The sequence below is a fragment of the Ammospiza caudacuta genome, chromosome 5 (genome assembly GCF_027887145.1).
Source record: "Ammospiza caudacuta isolate bAmmCau1 chromosome 5, bAmmCau1.pri, whole genome shotgun sequence".
Lineage (NCBI taxonomy): Eukaryota > Metazoa > Chordata > Aves > Passeriformes > Passerellidae > Ammospiza > Ammospiza caudacuta.
Window position 1 is genome coordinate 11,412,899 of NC_080597.1, and position 24,120 is coordinate 11,437,018.

Genomic DNA, 24,120 nt, shown 5'->3' on the forward strand with positions numbered 1-24,120 from the left:
TTAGATATTGCAGGTCAGAGTGACTCTCCTCATCCTAGGCAAGCAAGGTGATGAAAATAAATGAACTAGTGTTAATCTAGAAACACAATCTTGATTTTCCTGATGTTTAGGTGTCACTAGAGAAGTGAAATGATCCCCTCTGACAAGAGAAAAAGCAAGATATTGCCCTAGATTGGCACAGAATCAGCCAATATTAGCCAGTGAACTGTGCTGTTAGTCACTAGCATGAGGTTAGTTACAAGTGCATAAAGTGTAATACCTTCATTCAGCAATAAAGCCAAAACACCAAGAAAGTTTCTTTCCACTGTTATTTCTCATTTAAAAAAAAATTTGTCTAATTTGTGACCAGACTATATATGAATAGAAAAAAAACCCCTAAAAATAAATTATAAGAAGCAGAAATACACTTAGTGAATGAGAAAGATTTCATCCATTACTTTTCATCTAGATGGTTTATGAAGGAAAAATGAGACTTGATCTTATTCTCAATTAACTTTTTGATTACAAATGAAGCTCATTTTAAACAGAATTGACACTCGGAATCATTCATGTTCTTACTATGCTAATTGTAAAGTATGGACAAAAAAATCAGCACACTCTTTAAAAAAAGATCCAAGCTATAATTGCTATAATTGAAGACTTTCAAACTTTCCTGTTCCACTGCATTGTCTTCAGGGTAGGGTATTTTTTGCTTTGGTCTAGTTTTTTGGGGGTGTTTGGTTTTTTTTTTTAAGCCAAAATCCACAAACCAATCAGCACATGACTTCTGACCCCAGCATCAGTGACAGAGCTACATGCTGAGCAAGGCTGAGAAGTTGGCGCCAACTATCAAAATGTTGTTTGAGCATTATTCATAATTTTGTCTTAAAAAGAGCAAGATAAAAGAATATTGCCAAATAAAAGTCTTGAGAAACAGAGCTCATAGCCTGGTGTGGGAATGCTCTGTTTCCACAGTGGGTTTGTGTCCTGTTAAGGATGCCTCTCTCAGGGATGGTATGTGACAATGACCAGTCTTTCCTGGAAGGAGCAGGTCACATCCCTCCAGGGAATCCTTGCTGCTGCTGGCTGGGTTTTCTGGGGAACTGAGAGGTCACTATGGCTGCTGCATCCTTGGAGCTTCCTGTCTGGGCAGAAAATTTATTCCATAGAAACACAGAATGGTTTGGGTTGGAAGGGACCTTAAAGATCACATAGGTCCAAATTTCCTGCCATGGGCATGGACACCTTCCAGGAGATTAGGAAAAGCAAAACCAAAATCTTAACACCTTGAAATAGCAAATGGCTTCCCCCCACCTTTTTTTTTTTTTAATTTAAATAGGAAGAGTTTTTCTGATGCAATTGGATTTTCTGAACACAGAAATCTGAACAAGAACCACTTAGCACCACCCTAACAGGCCAGACAAGAATATAGGGTTCTGCCATTAAAAAGCTGTATTCCACTAAAATTCTCAGTTAGGTAACTACAGTTCCAAAAATATTGTAAGGATTTTATAATAGTTCAAAAACTATAGGTGGGAATAAAAGAAAAAAAGCTACAGACAATGAAAGTATGTTGTTCAGCAAGCAACCTCACAAGTGACTTCCATCTCAGTGCAAAAATTAACAGCAAAATCAGCAAAAAGTAATACAGGGAACACATAACTAGAAAAATGAATATTTCTTTCTAAATGTGAAGGGATAAAAAGTGTGGTTATAGTCTGAAGAGTACAAAACACAGATAACTTTATTCATTGTATAGCTTCTTATTATATTAAAAAAAAAAAAAAAAACCCAACAAACTCTGAGGTTCCAGAGAAGACTAAGGGTGGGCTGACAGAATCAGCTGATTGCCTTTTGCCTGTTCCAGCATCCATGCACCACCGCATTCTTGCCCACTGGGATGCAATGGTCCAGCATCCATATAGCAATGCTCTTGGGATGCGACACCCTAAACTGAATTACCAGGTGAGCAACATAGGGGGAAAAAAAACCCCAAAGCAAAACAAAATTCTTGTCTTTTAGCCTTGGAGCCACCGTGTTTTCCAGGGAGCTGGTGTGGAAGCTCCTTTCCAGCTACTTTTCTGACTATAACCACACTTCCAAGCGCTACAGGGACGTGCTCATACTCTACAAGAAAGGGGCAGGTTTGAGAGGCAGCAAAGACAGAGGTTCCTCATGCTAACAACATCTCAAAAGCAGCTTTCAACAAGAAGAACTAAAACATACCAGGCAGCATTCAGAGAAGGATTTTTTAGGAGGCCGTGCAGGAGGGGGTGGTCCCTGATCCCACTCCCAGAAGGCCATTGAGTTCTGACGAAGCAAAAGCTCCTCCGAGGGCTAAGAGGAGGCAGATGCCCCAATGGCAGAACAGAAAGAAGAGACAAAGCAAAAGAAGCATGCATATGATCCACAGCCAAAAAAAAAAAAGAAGAAAGTAAATACATGACAAAGTACTGAGAAGGCTCTGCTGCCGTGTACACGCACGAGGCACTGCTTAAAATATACTTGCAAAGCCATGTTAGCAAAAATAGCAACAAACAGGTACAAGTGCTGTTTTGCTGTGTTTCCATGAAACATCATTCAAAACTATGGTTGAAGACTCTTCTCATCCACTCAGGTTCTTTTGGAGAGCAAACTCCAACACTGACTATCATTACTGAGTGAGTTTTACCACAAAACAGCATGAGTGTTATATTTTTGCTAGTGACATACAATAGAAGCATATGGACATCAATGGAAAAAACGTGGCAGAAAAATATTTAATGGAAGGATGAAGAACTGAAAAGATGGGAAAGAAACACATGTGTGTGACTGACATTTACAAGATGCATGGGAGTTTCCAAGCTTTAGGCATAAAAATGCCCCAAAGTCTTAACCTTTCAAATATGTAAAAGGTTAGAAATCTACATAAAAGAAAGGGAAAAAAGTTCCTTTAAGAAAAAAAGGAAGAATCCTGCCTCATTCACTTCTACATGGCTGACATTTACTCAAGAACTTGACTTTTCCAGAGACTTCCACCCTGGCCAGAGTTTGGCAGCTGCAGTGCCAGGCTCTGCTGTCTGTGTGCAGTAACACAGCCAGGGTCTAAATCAGCAAATAATTTCCCTGGTGAAAATGGGGCTGTCTTGTCCCAAAATGATAAAAGCACTTTATTTATGTTGTGTGATTTGAAGTTGTACAGCATTGGTGACAAGCGGAGCAGCATCCAAGCGGCTACAGAGACCCAACCAAACCACAGAGGAGCCACAAAGCAGCCCCAAGGAATGGGCACATTGCTGTCCAAGCCTCCAGCTCCTGGATCCCAGCTGGTGCTGCCCCCAGAGGAGGCCACCCACCTCCCTCATGTCGTTGTCCAGCGCGATGTGCTCCGAGTGCTGCCGCAGGCGGTCCTTCCTGCGCTGCGTGCTGGCGCTGCGGCTGGCCCAGCGGCTGCAAAACACAGGGGAGACACGAGTGAGAGGAAAGCAGGGGGGAAAGGCTGCCTCAGGAGCTGAAGGACGTCCCGTGGGTCTGCAGCAGAAGAAGGGAAAGCCCAAGCCTGGACCTTGCAGTAAACAGGGGTGTGAGCTGGTGTGTGGTCTCCCCATGGGAAACCACCTAGAGGTGACAGACCAGCACCCACCCAAGGGACAAAAATCCCAATGGAAACATGCCCAGCTGCCTGTCAGGGTCTCCAGTGACAGCTCCTGGTACCTGAAATGCAGGTTATGCCACAGCATTGATGCCATCTCTAGGCAAGTCACTGTGCTTAGTTACCCAACACCACTGCTGCATTTGATGAGGTTTGACAAAAACAGCCCCTTTAGCAAAAAACAAAACACAATTATTTATTTTGAGTAGTCATTTCTATGATTTTGTTTTTCTGTGAGAAGTGCTACTTCTCCTTTCTCCACTTTCTATGGTATTTCCAGGAATTATTTGAGACAAACTTCTCTTTGCAATTTTAACAACTGTTATTGGGTGAACCTATGTCTAAAGGTTATAAACAATGCTGATGTTCCTAGGATTAGTCATGTTGCTATTTTCACCTTAACTTTTTGTTTGCATTTAGTTCCCAAGTACCACAGAAAGCCTGGGGTGTTTTTTCCACCTGTTCATGTACACCCAGTTGAACTTATCCTCTCTCCACACATGTGGCATTGGTGAGGACAGCAGTCTCCAGATCCCAAACCCACATATTTCTGTGTGCATTCCAAACAAAAGTATATACAAATAAAATTTGGGATCTAAGAGTTTGGGCAAGGAGTTTCAGCAGATGAATGCCTGGGGAGGAAACTCTTGCACAGAGCTGGACTTGGGTTCTGACAAGTCGGGCAAACACAGGGGATGTGCAGGGAGAGGAATCTGACCCAAGAGTAGTGCAGGGATGTGGCCCCTGGTGACCAAAAAAAAAGCCTCTGTTTCCAGAAAGAAGGACTTTGCAAACGTGTACATAAATATCTTCATCAGTTCCTTCAAGAGAGTCAGCAAAAGACTGAATTTTGGCTCACCACACAGATACAAAGGGAAAACAAGCCACAGGAACTGTTGTTTGAAAAGTCAAACTGAAGTCCTACTGTACCTCACAAATAACATCAAGAAAACAAGTACAAAGGAAGAAATCTGGGTCTGCATGTAATTATGGTTCATCACCTCAGTATCCCACATGACAACACACTTATTTTTTAAAGCAATTTTTTTTGTGGCCTCAAGTCTCTGCTAACAAAATGAAACAGCCCAACAGGTGTCTGCACAGTAAATGCTGGTACCTTTTCAGAGGAACACTGAAATCACTGACATAAGTGTCTTTGCACCTCCACAGACATCTTAAAAATGTACAGCCCGAGTTTAATAAGTCATCATTTAATTTTTTTTTTTTCAGAAGAAACAGCCAAAGCCTCATTAGATGACAAAGAGGGGGAAAATAAACCCTTACATTTTAGTAATCTCAACAACCAGAAATGTCACAGAAAAACTCTGTTGAACAGAGATAGCAGATATTAATGGGACTTTAGCCACTTGGCTCTGGAGACCTTCCATTTATTGCAAGCCAGGACCCTGTTTATGCTACACACAACAGAATGCCAGTTACACATTGGAAATTTAAGTTCTAGATTAATTATTACCCCATATCATTGTTTTCTGCTCCAATTTATATGGTTATTTTCTGAATTCTAGACAGAGCTTGGATCCTCCTCCATCTGCATTTCTGCATTTACTTGAAGATGAACGAATTACTTTAAGTGTCCTTTGAGGGAAAACACCTCACCAAAGGTGAAAACAGAACGAAAGCCACAGAATAATTACAAAATAACACACCACTATTAAAGCATTTTCAGTTCATTCCAGAGCTGTACTTCACCTGGGAGACAGCACAGACCATTTTCCAGGTTATTAACCAGAACTATTTGAACGTTTTAATCATACAAAAGTGAAGATTGTTGAAAAAAAAAAAAAAAGACTGCTGCTCATTAGCTGGAGCAATTACACACAGTGAGCTGCATGTCCCCTCTTTTCCAAACCTTAAGTTGAGGAAGAGGAGCTGTTGAGTCACTGGGTGAGGTCTGTACATTCAGATGCTGCTCTGAATCTCTCTGGGAGGTTTTGTGAAGATCTAACAGCAGATAAACAGGATTAAGCAGCTAAATCTTTTAAAGCCTTTTCTTTACTGGGTCACATAGAATTTTCTTTTTCCCAAAACAATGCTTCAGTATTACAATAACCATTCCCTCTCCTCAGCAGTGACTGCATTTCAAATTGCTCTTCCTCTCCCTGCAACCACTTGAAGTGATTTTAACGGGGATTAAAGGCCCAGTGGAGAGCACCAGCTCTCCATGACTGCTGAAATCCTGTGTGGGTGCCTCTGCTGGCCCTGTCATCAGCTGCTGCTCTAACCACACCTCAGCCCAGGTGCTGCCAAAGCAGCAAGGAAAGCTATTCTCCCTCCATCTCCCTTAGACTTGGGCTTTTCAGATAACCCCTGCTGCCTGTGTCCCTCCTCTCCCTGTCCTGAGGAGATGAAGGCCTCCTGCTGCTCAGCCTGGATGCTGCCCACGGACTCCCCAACCCCAAAAATACCTTCTCCCTTTTAGCTTTTTGCTGGCAGGGCCATGAGCATGGACTACTGGCAGGTTTCATTTATTCCTCACAGTGGAGGCATTGCTACAAGCACCAGCTCGGTCTCTGGGGATGGAGCAGACACAGCTCGGGTGCTGCAGGGAGCCCAGGGACAAGCTGCCTCCATGCAATGGAGGAAAGGCTCATTTCAGTGTGTCTGTCTGTATCTAACTCCCATATCCACAGATGAATGCTCCTCACCTCCAGGGACTGCAGAAAAGCAGTGATATTTTAGAGCACGGACCAGGGAACACTGTGCTCTGTTCAACATATGGAAATGAAGTAAGGCACCTCCAACTAAGACCTTTGTGATATGAAAACAGTCAAGTCAGCATCATTTAGTATCAAATTAGACCCAACAAGCATAGGAATAGGCTTGCAGAGGTTGGAGGGAATGTAATGGTGACATTTGAAACACCCCACGTTAAGTATCATCTTTTACATTTCTATAAGAAAAGAGGTAAGGCAGCCAGCAGCAAAGTTGCACTGTCAGAAATCATCTAGCAGGACAGCACCTCACACCAGGGACTGGCCATGCTGTACTGTGACCATGTGTACGAGACTCTTTCTTCCCATACCTTCTCCCTGCCCTCCCTTTTTAAAGCTCTCTGGAGAAATGAAGATATTATGTCTTCCCAAATCAGACATGGGTGCAGCAGGCAAGATTCATACTGCAAAACATGAACATGCTGCTAGAGAACTTCTCAGATGGATTTAACCAATATTACCATCACCATGAAAATCACTACTGTAATTTACAGTCCATTTACAGTGATCACAGAGAGAAGGAAAGAGAGAAATGCACTTGTCTATGGGACAGCACCTGAATCTCCTCATATACACCATCTCATGAGGCAGGCTGCTATTTAGGCCTGCAAATCATGACAATACCCATTCTACCTATACAGGTCCATCAAAGGAGTTATCTGAGTTTCAGATTTACAAATTAGCACACAGCTGTAGCACAGCCCCAGCAAGCCCCCTAAAACATGCACACATCAAACACACACAGCCTGCACATGCAACTCCTGGTAGGGCTCACATGTGTGGGACTGTACACAGAGATTCCAAGCCAAACACATGTCAGAACATTGAAAGTGAGCTCCACCTGATCATGGATGGGGATCCACAGTGTGAATCTGCTCCACAAACACTGCTCCATGGTAAGGAGAATGAAGGCTTAGGTAGAGACTTTTTCAATTCTGCCATAGGGTGAAGTAGGAAAGCTCTGAAACTGCTCACTGGATGGACAAAAATTAGTAAAATGCCTTAAAGAGAGTGGCCCTGCACTGACAGGCTCTTTCAGCAGTTCACATGAAAAGAAGTGATTTTAAAGGGTGGCACACACAGTTGTCATCCTCTGTAAGGAAGAACTGTAGTGAATTGGCAGCATCACCTGCCCTGAGGAACCACTGTCCTGTGAGGTATTTAATTTGCAAGTCCCTTTGGAGAGGAGTACTATTCAGAGGAGAGCAAATGGAATAGTGGATGCAAGAATGTCATTGCCCATTTTTCCCTGTCAGCTTTAATTCTGCACAGCTATGTTTAAATGACATATTAACTCAAAGAAGTTAATTGCACTCTTCCTGCCTTGCACCAGTTGAGCAGAGGATCAGTAGCTCAGGAGGAACCCCCCCCCCCAGCAGGTTCCAAGCCACCACAATGGGTATTTCCTATCTCAGAAACCATCTTTAAGCACAGATTGTCAGTCCCTTTTTATTCCTGAAAATAATGTATAGGAGTACAAGTGGTTCGTATTTTCATTGCACCCATCAGTGGTTTGCTACATGAGGTTACCTTGTTTCAGATCTTCTTATGTAAAAGGTGAACTTTTACTACTCACAGAGAGTAAATAACCTCAGCGCTGTTTGTGGATGGCTCATTGCTGACTCATTTCATGCTCTCCTAGATGTGCTGCAGAGATGCCACTCTATATTACTTGCAATTGCTTGGCTTGATTAAAAAAGATTATATCTTCATTTAACACAGCCTTAAAACAGTACCCAACAGACAGGGGGGCAGTAAAAGGCCATATAATATGAAGCACTCATTAAAAGAAAAAGACCATTTGGCATACAAAAAATAATTTAGTTAAAACCAGAACAAATTCTGTCATCACACAGAGACACATCAACTTCTTTGTGTTATATATACATCATATTTCCTTTTAAAATCATTACCTGATGTTAAATGCCAGCAACAAGCAAAAAAGAGCCCCGTTTAAAAATGAGGAGGACCATAGTCCCAGGCAGATAAACCCTGCCCAGTTCTCACCTTGAAGGAAGGGGCAGAAGATGAAGGTCACAGGACAGTGCCCACCAAGTCATGCCATAAAACAGAGCACAAAAATGAACCAATTGCATACACTCCTGCTGCATGGATTTTGTAAATAAATACTGACACAGTGGTCAGATCAGCAAAACACAGCTCAGGAACAAATGGAAATGGCCAGGGCAGGAAAGAGGAAACAAGCTGGTCAGGAAAGTCAGCAAGGAGGAAAGCAGGGCTCCAATAAAGAAATGGGAGGGAAAGCAGGCCTAAACAGATAGAAGGCAAAAGAAGAGCAATTTAAGCCATTTTGTAAACGTGTAACAAAGCAAACCCTTCATTTGAAAACCAAAAGAAGCAAGAAAAAATGCAGTCAGTTGTTCTTTGAAGGTATTCAATACAAACTGCCAGAAAGCAAATATATTCTCATGCTTGGGAATCACTGTTTTCCTCTGCAATAGTTAATCTCATTTATCAAGCTTCTTAGTACAAATTAAGTTACAAGGTAATCAATTAGATTGAAAACACAGCTTGTTTCATTGTTTTAATTTTGCACTGTAAGCATATTCCCCCTAATTTAACAATTAGCTAATCAAAAACCATGAAGTGTTTATGTAGCTTGGCTTTTTGTCATTCAAATTCCACTCCTGCAAATGCCTCAGCCAGTGGAGCTCCAGCTACAATTTTAAAGCCTGGCAGAAAATGCACAGAGGGAAGAAGGGAACACATAGAAACCACAGAGCGGTGCTGGGGTTTGAGAAAGGAAATGAGGGCTCTGGAAACCACAGCTCTTTTCCAGAATAACAGAGAAATAACCCTGAGGGACTGCAGCCTGTTTGCTCCTGGGATGCTTTCTAGGAGACCTTTGCACAAGCCACTGCTTTACACACTTAAAGCAGCGTGGAGGGGATGCTTTTGTACCCAGAGGAAGCTGCAGCTGCTCCCTGTAGGTTCAGAAGGTTTTCCCATGATGTGGGAGATGTATCAAAGGCAAGCAGCACAGAGGGAGTCCAAGTGGGACACTGCTGCCTGATGGGAAGGAGGACAAAACTGGGTTTAGTCTAAATTATTTAAATCACATATAGGATCTAGAACTGAAACTAGAAGTGTTTGTTGCTGCATTATATTTGTGATTTAGATATATTACACATGTAACAGCCCAGTAACTGAGGAATTTCCAGTGCTCCTCCTGCTCACAGGAAGGGAACAGCTAGATAACATTATGAGCTCTGGTTATGTATTTGTTAGTTTATCAGCTCAGAAAGGGAAGCAATAAATCCCTGATTGCTGGCCACTAAGGACATCTTTTCATTAAAACAGCTTTGAATTGGTTTATTTGCTGCTGTCCAGCAACAATCGACTGCAACATGGGAATTATTCCCCATTTCCCACAAATACACTTACATACAAAATTCAGGACAAAATTTGCTACGTAAAACTGAAGCCTGCGAAAATAATTCTCATCCACACAGCAATATCCTTTGCATTAATTTTATATTATAAACACACAATAGCTACACCTGAAGAGTCTAGAAATGTAGCTGGATGTTCTCTTAGCCCATGCTCATAGGCAAAGCTCCAGTCCTGTAAGTAAAACTTATCTATCTCCAAGAATCTTACACTGGGAAATTCAAATTAATGGAAGGCTATACTTCAGCTGATTTTGTGGTCAGAAGAGTCACACTGCTTTGGCAGAAGGCAAGGAAAAGCTGTTCTATACATGGGTGTAAAATCAGCAGAATTACATGTCCTAAATGGCAGAGAAAGAGTCTTCTCAGCTGCTCACATGAAAACTAGGCAGAAGAAAGATATAAACAGATGGTCTTGAGATTTTCCAATTACAAGCCTTTTTGGCAACATACAACTGGAGGAATTCCAAACATTTGTCACTTTGACATCGCTTTGTGGTAAGCAATGGGATTTTGGAACTTAGAAATTCTGAAACATGCTGTGATCTAAATCAAAATCACCACTCAAGGAGTTAAAGTCAATTTAGAACAGGTACCAATCTAATGGAAGCAAATCTCAAAGAGCATAAGGAAAACTATTTTTAAGTGATGCTTATTCATAGATTCACTATGATTTTGCAATAGACACAGAAGATTTAAGAAACTTGAAGCAGGCTGGGCACACTCTCACTGTTGCTGACACTGTGAAATTGAAACCCACCCATAAGGATAAGAGCCAGACTGCTAAATACAGCATCTCACAAGATGAAGAAATCCTCCATTCCTCAAAGGACCATTACCCATACAATTCTGTCTCCATTTGCAGGAAGCCTGAAACCAAAGGAACTTTGAAATATTAATTCCTCCTCTGTGGTTGGTTCTGGGGTTTTTAAAATTTCTTTTAAAGAACTCCATTTCTTTAAACCTTCAGTGCTTAAGGATCTCTTACATTACCATTTGCAATTTTTATTCCTAGCAGGTTATTCAAAAGGGCTTAGCTAGCACTGGTATGCACAAAAGGTGTTTAAATAGAACTGAGTGGGCACCTCATGCAGAAGCTCAGAGCAGCGTGTGTGCATGCACATGTCTAAAACAAGAGGTAGCTTTAACATCTGGACAACTGTAGCCTTTGAAGCTTTTGGATTTACCTGTGCTCCCACATTTTGACTACCAGAAACTGAAATTGAGGGCTTCAGCTGATAATTTAATAAGTTTGTAATCAGTGATGTACAAGTACTTCACTTTTGAAGAGGGAGAAACCCCTCATTCATAGGTTTTGCAGGAAGAAAGATTAAAAATAAAGGAACTCACAGCACTTACTTTGCATTGTAACTGTAAAGTGTATCAGTGCTCCAGGTTCCCATTTGGCATTAGGTAAATGAAGCATGTAATGGCATGCTCAATTCCACAGCTGTAGGTAACACTACCCTCTTATCAAAGTACACCACAGAACCTTATCAGACTCAAAAAAGAAACCCAGGTACAGTCTCACATACTTTCCACCCTCATCAAGTTATCCTTCCAGGGTATTTCAATGTGGCAACTGAAAGAGAGCTACAAAAATCTCTGGGTTGTGTAATAACAGCTAAAGAAAAGAAAGGAATGCAGTGGACACTAATTTCATTCCACATGATGGTGTGAAGGTTTTAACCCCAAAATTTCTTTCAGAATCTGAATTTTGGCTTGAGTTCCCAAATTACTGTATTTAGTGCAAAACAGTCAAACAATTCATTTGAAACTCAAAAAACCAATTAGAAAACAAAAACTATGTATGAGAAGACAGAGAAGTTACTATTCAATAGAAAACTGCAGTGAGGAATCTTGCCCAAAACAGCTAACACCTCCTGACATAACCCAAACTGTGGTCATATTTTCAAAAGTCACAGCCCATGAAATGGGCTGAAAAAAACCTGAAATGGAAAAAGCTGTTAGCTTTCCATTCATTAGACTGGCTATATGCCACCCAAAATTAGGACTTCTGTCCAATGATGTGAAGCATTTGTATGAGAAACCTGTTTTTAAATCCAGAAAATAAAAGCTGCGCTTACTTGTTATTGGTGGGTCCTGTTGCCAAGACATCTGACTGCAGCTTTGGGAAAAATCCTTGCTCATACTTCCCTTGGCCAATCTTCATGTCGAGCAGGTGGGGGTGGATAGCCGTGTGGTCAATCTTCATCAGGCGCTGCTCGATGGACTGGGCTGCAGGTGACAGTCACAGGTGAGTAATTGTGTCACACTCAGACCCCTGGAAACCCACTAGAGAGTTAAATGGTGACCTTAAATACAATTCTGCCACTCATAGAGGTGAGGAGACACTTGTGCTGTAGGGTTTTTAATTCTGCTTTTAGTTTCTTTACCCAACACAACGAGCACTGGTGCAAGCAAGTTAGCTGTTAAGCAAGCAGGTATTTACAGGAGCCTACGAGATGCATTAGGAACTGATAACAGCAATGCAATCTTTCCCTGAAATTCCTTGTTTGATTTTAAGGCTTCTTCAGCAGAGCAGAGACCTCCAAGGCCAGCTGCAACCCCTGTGGGACTGGGCACCTTGCTTAGCCCCAGACACGTTCCCTGGGCAGATGCTTGCGGGGGGACACCTGAGTTTTGCAAACATCTGGGACTATAATTATCCTCCTCTTGAATTTAGATCTGCCTTAACTGGATGATAGGCCTTCAAAAAGCATAGCTAACTGTAGTAAGACCTGAGTAGCATCAGGAGGATGAGCAGATTCTTGGAAACAGGGAAGGCTATGGTAAGATGGGAGAGGGCTCCCCAGGAATCTCAGCTCCACTGAAACTAAAGCAGTTCAATCCTTTGCTTCAGGGATTTGAGGGTGTCAATCTCAAACAGAATGAAAATTAAACCTGTCACCCTCTTAACTTGTGAAGAACTTGGGAAAGGAGGTGTATGGGTGAATTCAGCATTTAATTAGCAACTGTAATATTCAACTCTTTCCAGCCCATCTATTAACGGACAGGCCTGTTCCTTCAGCATATCACAGCTACAGAATACATATGCAAAATGGGGAAGCTAAATCTGTTTTCCATTTGTTAAGAACAACATATAACTCATTTTCTGCTTTATAAAACTGTGATAGGAAAGAAGCTGTCACAAGATTTACATACATTATCATTAGAAACTCAGCAAGTACTTTTCCCCACTAAAAAAAAAAAATCACTTCGTATTGTTCCATTTTGGAGAAAAGGAGTGGGTGGTGTGGGGTCAGAGGATTTGAAGGGTTCCAAAAATAGTTAAACAAACAGGTGCTGGATCAGTGCTAGGGTCACATATACTGTGAATGATAAATATAAAGGAAAATTGATATTACTATCAGTTTGCTGCTTTTCACAAGACAGAATATGAGGTTCTGGTGCCACAATATCTGCCAAAACTAGACGCTGAATAGACAGCTGACCTGCAAATTAGAATTGAGTATAGACAGAAAAATTTAAACAGACACAAATTTCTATTTCTGACATGTTTACAGCAAGTAAAACACTGAAGGAGTTAAAAAAAAAAAAACAACAAAAAACACGAAACATGAGAAAGATGTTTGCCCTATCTTACTAATACGTGTCCCAACAAATTTAGGAGTATAATTTCTCTGTATTACTTAAAAATTAAATAAATACTTGAAGAAGCATTAGGTAAGAAATTAAAATATAATTTGGAAAGGCATCCTGTGACAGTAACAGAAAAAAAATTCCAATCCTTCAGTACAGTGAATTGTTCATTAACACTGAACATCTATTGCTGGAGGTACTAAATATGCCACACAGGATTACATCCCCACCCATCATCCCTTGCTGCTCTAACCAAATAGTGTAAGGCAAAACAATGTCTTCTTATGGAAGGGAGAGACAAGGCCAGTGGAGCAGACACCAGGGCTCGACTCCTCTGTGTGGCTGGCACTGGTCCCACCACCAGGGTGAAGGAAAGCTCTCCTGGAAAAGGAACAGGAGCTGCCTGAAATGAGAAACTGTGAGCCAGTTCCATTTGGGTTTGGCTTGATTTTATCAAAAGCACCAGCCCAGGAGAGCTCAAAGAGAAGGTAAAGGCTCCTGCCATTTCTGGTGTTTAACAGCATGCTAAAGTTGCTGCTGAGATGAGATAAGGACACTGCTGAGTCCTCCTCAGGTAGCTCTAGGACTTCATCAACTGCAACACTCAGATGACTGAGGACCTATATTTCTTGGTGGCTGACATTGTACTTGTGAATATTTTACCAGCCCATTTGAACATACCTGCCTCCTTCAGAGTGCTGCATTTCTGGTAGTTGGATGTCCGCAGCGCAGGGGCCCTGACGTTATACAGCCTTATTTTCTCAATTCTAGAGTCGAAAACTCGCAGAAAAGGGTCCTTCTCCTCCCACTGGGACATTATCTTATTGTCTATGAAGGTTGCAAACATCTGCGTTTCGATGAAGTGTGAAAGGAATGGGAGGTAAGGCTCGGGTTGGTCCGAAAGGAAGGAAGCCTGAAATACACAACAGCTCATTAGTGCCACATTCATGCCCAGCACTGATGTGCCCAGCCATCCTTCAGCAGAGAACTGCTCCAGCAGCCAGCAGGAAGGCTTGGACAAGGCTTCCCCCACCACAGAAACACCTCTCAGAAAGCTATGAACCCATCTGCAAAGGGGTTTGGTTCACAACTGTAAGAAATAAGCAGTCAGGGAGGCTTTGTGACAGCTGGAACAAAGGGATATCGAGTTACTAAAGTAGCGCTCATGCTGCCTGCTTTTTAAAAGAACCTAGCAGCTCTCACCCCGTGGAATAAACCCTGTGAAATGCATGGCAGACCATCACATGTGCCCCCATGGGACCTCTGGTCTGAGCATCATTTCTTGGGACCATATCACTTAAGGTGTCACATGTATAAAGGGGTGCACAGTGCTCTTCAGCTGATGCTCCTTAGTGATGTTACACAGGGCAATTAATCATGAATTTCCAATTCAAATTGACTGTGTGTCTAAATCTCTAACTGAGCTTTGAAAACCCTAAACTTAACAGCCCATTTTATTGCAGAAACACTAGCAGAGATTGCCTAAACAACCCCATCCTTTTGAATGCTACACTGTTTAATGGCCAAAACCAAACAAACCAATAAAAGGCATGGCAGCAATTTTTGTAAATCAAAAACTGACTCAGATCAGTATTTAGTCAGTTCCTCACTGTTCGGCCTCTTAACAGTGTTCCTTTTCCTTAGAGAAGGACTTGGACCTAAAAAAGATGGCTAAGAATACTATCTGCTTTGTAGGGTCACTCAGCAGCTGTGCAAGCTTCCCAACATTTCCCATTCTTTTTGCTATCCTCCCATCTATTTATATCCCTATTTCTAACCTCAAGAGATTCCTTATCCCTCTTTTGCATACACAACAATAGAGTCATAACAACACTTTTTAAGTGACAACCTTCTTCAGAACAACATTACCCAAACCTCTACCATGAGGATAGGAAAAATTAAAGACTAGATTTGGTTCTTTATCTCAAGCATGCACCTCTCCTCCCAAAAAAAAGAAAGACAGAAAAAGAAGTCACTTTGCTTTGCTACCCATCCACCAAGCCCACAGGAGCAGCCCCACGAGCTGGGCAGAAGCCTGCCAGCTTGGTTTGTACAAGCCAGGATGGCTCTGAACAGCTCAGTGGATGCGCTCCGATTCACTCTGGCAGGAGATCTGGCCCTGTGTAATGGAAACGGACAAATCTCGCAGTGAGGCAGATGAGGAATGGCAGACCAAAGAGAGCCTGGGCTATATTTACACAAACACAGCTATCCTCCCTCCCCCTTTTAGATGGAGACATGGCTATCTTTACTTTGTCAAAGTTTTGCATTTGTTCCCTGTTTGTCAGCCACGACTCCATGTCAGGGGCAGCCTGGATGACGAAAGCCTCGTAGTCTGCAAACAGCTGCGTGAAGCGGTTGGCGAAAACCTCGCGGAGCTGCACGTTCAGTTTGTAGTCCCTCAGCTCCAGCTCCTCACAGGACAGCTTCCCATCCTTCTCCTCTGTGAGGGGGGTGCTGATGGTCATTTTCTCCATGGTCACGCCTGTTCTCTTGGCCAGGGCCTGCAGGCGGGCGATGGTCTCATTGCCTTTCAGCAGCTCGTACATGTTGAGGGCATTGCTGGGGATGTTCCCGTTCTTCTTGTCATTCACCAGGTCGCTAAGCACCAAGTTCTTGAGTTTGGTGGCGCTGTCACTGCAATGCAGGTTGCCTTCTGGAGGGATCCCAAACTGCAGGAGAACCTCAGAGATTTCCTGGATAAACTCCAGCTTGTTGGGGAACTGCGGGAATTCCTCTGGCAGTTCGATAAAATGGTTATCGATGTCTACAAAGCACAAGTTTGCCTGAAATACAAACAAAAGTTTCAAAATGGACACTCAGCACTGAACAGGTTCCCCTGCAATGTAGCCCTTTCTCCCAGACAGAAGGAAGATGCATGTGTGTCCTGCACACATATGCAGGACACTTTAGCTGTGCTGTCTAGCCTGTGAAATTTCTTGACTTCACTAAAGCTGAGGGTCAGCTGGATGACAAATAAAGGCTCCTGCATTCTCTTGTTTCCCTAGGACATGCAGACCCCAAACTCTCCACTACAAAGATTTCATATACCCTCCCAGAGCAGCCAAGGACACACCACCAAGCAGGAAGTGCACCACCACTTATCAGCCCATGCAAATACCCTTTGTGTGAATTACTGCATCTCACAGGCACATTTATTTTACCAGGACCCAACTGCAAGAAGCCTCTGCAGCTGAGCTACCAGGAAATGAGATGTTCAGTGAGAAAGATGATGCTGCTTCAAGCAAAACTACAAAAGAGGGTCCCACAGAAATCCTTTGGGACTATGAGTACATCTTGTCTCCCCACTCCCCTGACCCCCTGTTTCCATGGAGGCTTTTAATAGTGGCAATTCCTCTGCCTGAGATTTAAAAGAGAGTGCTCTTAGCTTTGCTATGAATGGAGATGGATCTCAGCCTGTAAGATTAAAGTTAAGTGAAGACATTAATCTAGCAGAGCAGATACTTTTACTAGGTAAGTGTCAATGGAGGGATAGAAGAACCCCACATAAAAATTAATTACATTGCAAATGCACCCTCAGGAATAACAGCAGAATGAAAAACAGTAATTGATCTTCTGAATGGTGGCTTACATCTAAAATTTGCTGTCTGAGTGCACTGTGCTGAGTAAAATCTTAAACCAGGTCAGATTCCCAAGGTGCTGAGTTCTGATGTGTTTTATCCTGGCACAAAACTGCAGAACAAGAGATGCAGAAAACCCAAAGGGCAGCAGCAGGTCTTTGTTAGCTTGATTTGGCCATTAGCACAGATCCTCTGCCTTCTTTGAGGCACTTTCAGTGTTCCTTACTTCTTACCAAACACCCTAGACTAATCTTCAGGTTATGTGAAGACAAATTATTTGTTTTCCTTCATTTTTGAGAGGTTAATTTTCAGCCAGACAACACATTCCACAGCAAATATGTTTATAATATATTGGATATTTCAGGGATGTGTTTATTAACATTAATCATATTTCACACAGATACTTTAAAGCATATTAGGATTCACCTGATAAAGGAGAAGTGTCCCTTCAGCTGTTTTGTATTAAATTTAGTCTGTACAAACAAATGCATTTCTTCATACAAAACAATTTGATTAAACTACATAGCTATTACACAGCTGCGGTATGCATCAGTACAGTTCTTTAGCTCAGGGACTGCCTTCTTATCTATCAATATTTCATTTCAAAGGCTTTTTAATTTCAGCTCTGCATATCATTTACAAAATTTGAAAAATGAGATTTAGACTCAGAAAACCCTTGGGGAATTGGTCTCACTTCTCTCTTCAAAAACATCTGACGATTAAAGTTAAGGCAGGGAGATTAGTAACCTTAAGACAGCATGATGGCCAGTTGTTGGAATTTTTATCTCTAACAAACAAATGGTTTATATTTAGAGCAAGAGCTTGAAAAGCTAGCCCCTGGCCTGAACAATAAAGGAATGCTGATGTGATCAGCACTTCATCACTGCTCGCATGCTGAGGGGTTTTTTATTTTTTATTGTCTAGAGGAATTTGAGATTCAAGATCTTTCCTGTTCAATGTGTCTTCTTTCTTTCCCTCTCTCACAGTTGCTGGACCTGTGGTATTCATAAACGCTGATATTTTTCACTCATTTGTTAAACATCATGGAGGGGGCAGATTCCACCCCACTCTTAATCTTCTCTCCCTGGTGATATTTGTTATTCCAACGATACTGCAATACTAAATACTGTCACATTAAAATTTTAATTTAAGGAAAATGACAGCTTAATCTGCTAACCAAAAACGTGTGACTAATAATTTAAAAAATCACAGCAATTATGTAATATTAGCATGGTTTTACTGAGGAGCGTAGCTAGATAGCAGCCTTGCTTCCACACCAGTGCAGATTTCATGTGCTTCAGTCACTGTATCCAGGAGGTAAAACTTGATTTGCAATTCCATGACACCAAGGCTGACTCAGCCACCTTCATGCAGTGTGTAAAACAGACTTTTATTAAAAATTCTATTTCCCCTGCCCCGTGTTTATCTCTCCATTTCCACACAAAACTCCCACTCCTTTATATTCTCCTCTGCTGCTGTTCCCATCTGCCTTCTCAGTCAGAACAGGTATTTGGAATCCTTAAGGACTCTGTCCCCAGGAAGGTCCCCTCAGCACAGCCACTGGCAGGAGATGTTAATGCTGTATGAACAGGTACTTTTGGGGTTCCCACTGATTTTAAGAAGAAACCTAAGTTTAAAAGCACATGGCATGTTCTGGTTCCGGTCACCCTCTGGAATGCAGACAGGTGAGCCATATCCCAAAGACTCTGCTGTATGGCCAGCTTAAAATGTTAAGCAGTTTTAATCACCTTCATCAAATTTTGAGGAGAAAAATCTCCATTTCACTCTCCACCACCTCCATTTCAGTCTGAGATTAAGAGGATGACCTCTCCTTCCTTTTTTTTCTCTCTAAGTGGTTCATAGGCACAGTATTAATGCAAGCCTGGCTTGCTGGAGGCCAGGACTCTGGTCTGGTAAGAAACAGCAACACCCGGGCTCAGACACGGATGGGATGGGCCTGGCAGGACATGGGAAGCTCCTCACCAGCAAGGGGACAGGTTTACACCATCTAGCAACTGCGCCTGAGATCCAGACCCACTGAAATCCTCCCCCAGAAAAATGCTCTTTAGCCCTCTGTCAGTAGGGCTGTGACACTGATGGAGTAACAAAACCTGGTGGAGTGCATGATGTAGGGAAAAATCGACAAAAATTCAGTTTTGTCACCACAAACAGGAGAAAGAGAAGCATTTAGAAATCAAAACAGTAAGTAGTGCTCACTAAATTCAGCAATGGAGCAAGAAGGGCAGTGGAGACCTCCCTACTAGGTCACTGCTGCTGGCAATCAGTACCCACAGTGCCAGAGAAGCCTCCCAACAGCAGGCATTGTTTCCCAGCAGTAATTCACACATCTATTGGTCAGACATTTCAGGACAGCCCCCCAAGGTGGACACTGACCTCCTGAGGCAGCTCCAGCTTGGAGCGGTCGGTTCCCTCCTTGGACTGCAGCCCCATCAGGTAGGGAACAGGAGCATCCAGGAAATGCAGGAGAGAGGCAGGAAGGATGGGGACATAGACGTGCTGCCACTGGAACGGGAAGAGCAGCGTTGTGATTCCCTCTGCCACCGTCATCAGCCGCTGATAATCTAGACATGGGAGAGAAAGGCAGATATTGAATCATCTCCCTGTGTTCTGCTTTTGAGATGTGTTTGGCAAGGACATCTGTGACAAAACAAGACAGAAACCATGTTTATATGATAAGATGTTGTTTGCAAAATAAAGACAGAATTTAAAAACCTTAAATATTATTTGAATCCGTTAAAACTCATTCCTCCCATAAAGAAACAGCTGAGCATAGACATTCATACCTTATCTAGATCTATTCTGTCATTAAATTAGTTTATTAAAAAGATACCAAAAGTTCTGTCTCTGGTACAGGATAATAATATCCTAATTCACAAGACAGAAATCGTGTTTATATGGCAAGATGTTTGTAAAATAATAGAGAAATTTAAAACCTTAAACATTATTTAAATCCGTTAAAACTCATTCCTCCCATAAAGAAACAGCTGAGCACAGATATTCATACCTTATCTAGACCTATTCTGTCATTAAATTAGTTTATTAAAAAGATACCAAAAGTTCTGTCTCTGGTACAGGATAATAATACTCTAATTCCATAATAAGCATATATTTTTACATGGGAAGAAGAGGAGAAAGAAGTGGATTTCAAGGAAACACTGTGGTTTCTTGCTTGCTCCTGCCTGCCTGCTTCTGGTCCACTTGCCTTCTATTTCCAAAGCTGAGTGTACTTTCCAGAAGACTTATCTTGGCCACATAACAGCATTAGTTTACAGTCCCTAAGTATATAAAAGCAGTGCTTTTAAGTTAAATCCAAACAGAAGCCCAATATAAATTTAGTTCTCAAATATATTCTGCACAGCTAGTGTATTTATATTATGTTACTTTCCCAAATTTATCTTTAACCCACAAGTTAATTGCTTTGAAATATTTTGATTTTTGTAAGCACACAGTGCATTATTTTTAAATTAAAATTTCTTTTGGTCCAGCTGAGCTGAATTTTTCAGAATTTGGGTAACAGCAAATTATTTATCAAATATCCAGCTGGCATGATGCAATACCACAAGATATTTATTAATATAAATATTTATTAATAGAAATGATAAATTAAGCACAAATTTTTAATGTAAATAAATAAACCACATACTGGTCTTAAAGAGATGGTCATCCTTACAGCAAATCTCAAACTGCAGACCATCCATCTGGAAAAGGTGAAGACCCCTGGGTTTGTGAGCTGCATGGCAGTGTCCAAACCCAAGCCCCATCAGTGCCAGGCAAGTCTCACAAGCTCTGGCTTGAACAACCAGAAGATTTTCCCTCTCACAGAGGCCAGACCCAGATCCTGGGTAACACCTGGGTTGCTGCCCATCTCTCTGCCCCACTCCAGGAGATGAAAGATACCTGTATGAACCCCTGGTTCTGAGTCAGGTGAGAAGTCTTTTTCCTACAGTCCCTTTGACTGCTTTTGCCTGGAGAGGAGCCCAGCTTTACCCTTCCCATTTCCTGAACATCCCAGCCCGAGACCTTGGCAGACACCAACAGCAGCAAAAGCGCTGTCATCTGACACTGCTCGGCCATTAGGAGGTCACTGGGAAGATGTTCTTGAATAAAAATGCAAATTACAACAACAAATTGCATCACCCATTCTCCTTGCTAGCAGCTCTCTGTGGAAAACCAGCCACTATGTGCAGAAGGTCAGGAGGCAGGGCAAAACCATTTTTCCTCTTGTCTTACTAACAGCTATTCAGTCAGTCTGCAAAATTATTGTCATGCACACAAGTCAGTCTCAAGGTTACACCTCCAAAACACTCCCAGCTCAGATCAGTCACTTATGAATCCCTGACCATGCAATGATCCACAACTACACATGTGCATTCCCAGTATTGCTGAAGAGCACTCATACAAACTCAAGTTATAATCCCTACTTGGAGAGGCTCAGCAGTCTTGTAACGTTTCATAACTCTGAAAGCTTTAAAGATCAAAAACATCAAATAGAAAAAGCAGCACGTCCTAGTCTGTGAAACACCTTCAAAGTCTCTCCTGATCCACATGAAGAAGCAGGTCTTGGCAGAAAAGTTGCAAGGATCATTTTGGATAAGAGCATTCAGTTGTGAAACTCCATGCTGACTTTTCTCTAGTGCTACTGATAATATTTTACATGGTCACTAGCACAAATTTTGTAACCAAATTACTATGAGAAAAGCTGTTTTAAAAAAAATACCAAAAACTATTGATGACTATATGATTAGGTTGTTATCATCTAGCAATGCTTGTCAGTGATTAGCAGATAAAAAAATGTTTGTGTACCCAGCAGTTTTCACTGAAGAGAAGGAAGTGCCAGTTTCCTCCAGAAAAATAATATACAAAAATCTGTAAATACTTTTTTGTCATCTGTTTAAAGAAGCCAAACTCTAATTACTTTTTACATACTTTCAAGCTGCACAAGGTTAGACACCTATCATATAAAGCCTGAAAAAATTTTTGATGAAGAGATTCTTGTACCTATCATCATTTGAGGGAAACTTATATGGCTACTGAGGACAACCTGGAAATAGTAGATTGAGGAAATGGCCTCAAGTTGTGCCTGGGGAGGTTTAGATTGGATATTAGAAAAAATTTCTCCACTGAAAAGGTTGCTGAGCATTGCAACTGCTGTCCAGGGAAGGGGTTGAGTTGCCATCCCTGGAGGCATCTAAAAGACATGTAAATATGGCAATTAGAGACATGATTGAGTGGTGGGTTTGGCAGTGTGAGGTTCACAGCTGGAGCTGACCTTCAAGGTCTTTTCCAACCAAAATTATTCTAAGACTCTTCATGTTCAAAGCTCCATTTCTAATTTGTTCACAGAATGTTTTCCAAGAGAAACTGCTCAAGGAGGAGAACCCCGGGGCAAAGTGGTCCCTGGGGCTTCTACTGCAACCATCGCCTCCAAATATCTTAGCTTGATGTTGTAGCATTCACATTCTCTGAAAAAATCCCTTTGCCCAGGGTTTTTCTCCTGGGAAGCTCAAAGGCAGCAAGAGAGGCCTCAGAGAAAAGGACAACAATTCTTATCTCATTTGCTTCTCCTGTGTTGTGCTCATGTGGAATGTGTTTGGAAAATTTTTACCAAAAAGTGATTGCCTGCTTGGATTCTGCTGTGAGTTGTTTTCACTCATTGGCCAATCAGGGCCAAGCTGTGTCAGGACTCTGGAAAGAGTCACAAGTTTTCATTATTATCTTTTTAGCATTCAGTAAGTATCCTTTCTGTATTCTTTAGTTTAGTATAGTATAGTATTTTTTAATATAATATAGTATAATAAAGTAATAAATGAGCCTTCTGAGAATATGGAGTCATGCATCATTCTCTCCCCTCATTGGTGAGAAAGCATTTACAATAGGATGTGGGGCAGTGTTTGTTGTCTCTCACACAGCCTTTTCACCAAGAGAAGGAGAGAGCAGCAGAGTCAAGCTCAAAGGCTCTGGATCCACCTCCCTTTTCCAGCACCGTCCTCCAGGGGAACCTGGCCAAGCACCTCAATTCCCTGTGCAGGACATGCCAGGGCTGCAGGGACCTGCTCCACTGCAGGCTGGCAGCTCTGCTGCTCCAGCACCATCTTCAGCCGTGCCTTACCCAGCTCTGGTAACATGCATGTGGCTCAAAGATATAGTGCTTAAAATGCACACCCTGAGATATTCCTGTAGAATTCCCAATCACTGTTTTCTGCTGGAGATGGAAATGGTTCCAGCACTTGAACATCAGTTCCCTACAAATGTTTTTCTGAGAGAGGACAAAGCTTGACAATTTTTTGTCTTGGTGTTGATTCTCCATAACACAATAACAGGACAATAATCAGTAAGAAGTATCTATCCCAAAGACCTTAAAGTTAAAACACAAGCAGTGACTGAAGAAACAAAGTAATCTTCTCTTCATTATACATACTGGGGAAAGAATCTTTGAGAGGTTAAGCAATTCACAAAGCTCAGCATAAAAATTACTTTTCCTGCCACAAAAGTCTAATACCTCAAAATCCTTCCCATGCTGCAGCAGAACAAAACCAAAATCTTTTGAGAAGGCAAAAAGGCATCAGTGTTACCCCTGCTCCAAAGAGCTAAGACCACATATAGATTCTACCTCCAAAACAGATTCAAATCTTTATCATAGTCAAACGGAAGAGGATTTCACCTGGGACCTTCTCAGCAAATTCCCAATCACAGGAACTCTGTGCATAAGGCATGTGTAAGGGCACACACACTCATTCTCCCCAGAAATGGTGTTCCTGCTGGGAACAGGGCACTGTTACTCCAGTTTCAACACCTCCAGCCTTCGCAATGAAAGCACAACTTGGCCATTTTCCAACTCTCTGTTCCAGTAACCTACCAAAGGTAGGGCAGAAAGCTTACCACAGAGCTGGAGTCACAGCCTGGATCCTCTAAATCCAGCCCAAGGCTTTAAAAATAGACTGCTTCTTTATTTTCCTTTCCAAGTCTCACTTTACATACATTTTGAAAGCTCTTTGAAAGCATTTGAAGAGATGAGCTACCTGGACACCACTTCCTTTGCTCTACTGCTTTCAGAACACACATAAAGGATAACTGCAGCTTTGCAAAGCCACATATTTAAAAATGCATCCTGGAAGATAATAATCAGATGGTATTCTCAAATAGCACCTTATCAATATGCACAA

General features: G+C 41.9%; 1 protein-coding gene across 2 annotated transcripts in view; it reads right to left on the minus strand.

Moving 5' to 3' along the window:
* Window positions 1–24,120, minus strand: part of DENND5B (DENN domain containing 5B) — a 105,427-nt gene that overhangs the window by 20,142 nt on the left and 61,165 nt on the right. The window contains exons 4-9 of one of the 2 annotated variants that reach the window (XM_058804569.1): window positions 19,331–19,518; window positions 15,608–16,141; window positions 14,037–14,268; window positions 13,121–13,207; window positions 11,840–11,990; window positions 3,315–3,408 (exon numbers count right to left, since the gene is read on the minus strand). In XM_058804569.1, the coding sequence (XP_058660552.1) occupies window positions 3,315–3,408; window positions 11,840–11,990; window positions 13,121–13,207; window positions 14,037–14,268; window positions 15,608–16,141; window positions 19,331–19,518 (1,286 nt within the window). The remainder of the gene's footprint in view (window positions 1–3,314; window positions 3,409–11,839; window positions 11,991–13,120; window positions 13,208–14,036; window positions 14,269–15,607; window positions 16,142–19,330; window positions 19,519–24,120) is intronic. The other variant, XM_058804570.1, reaches the window with a different exon arrangement.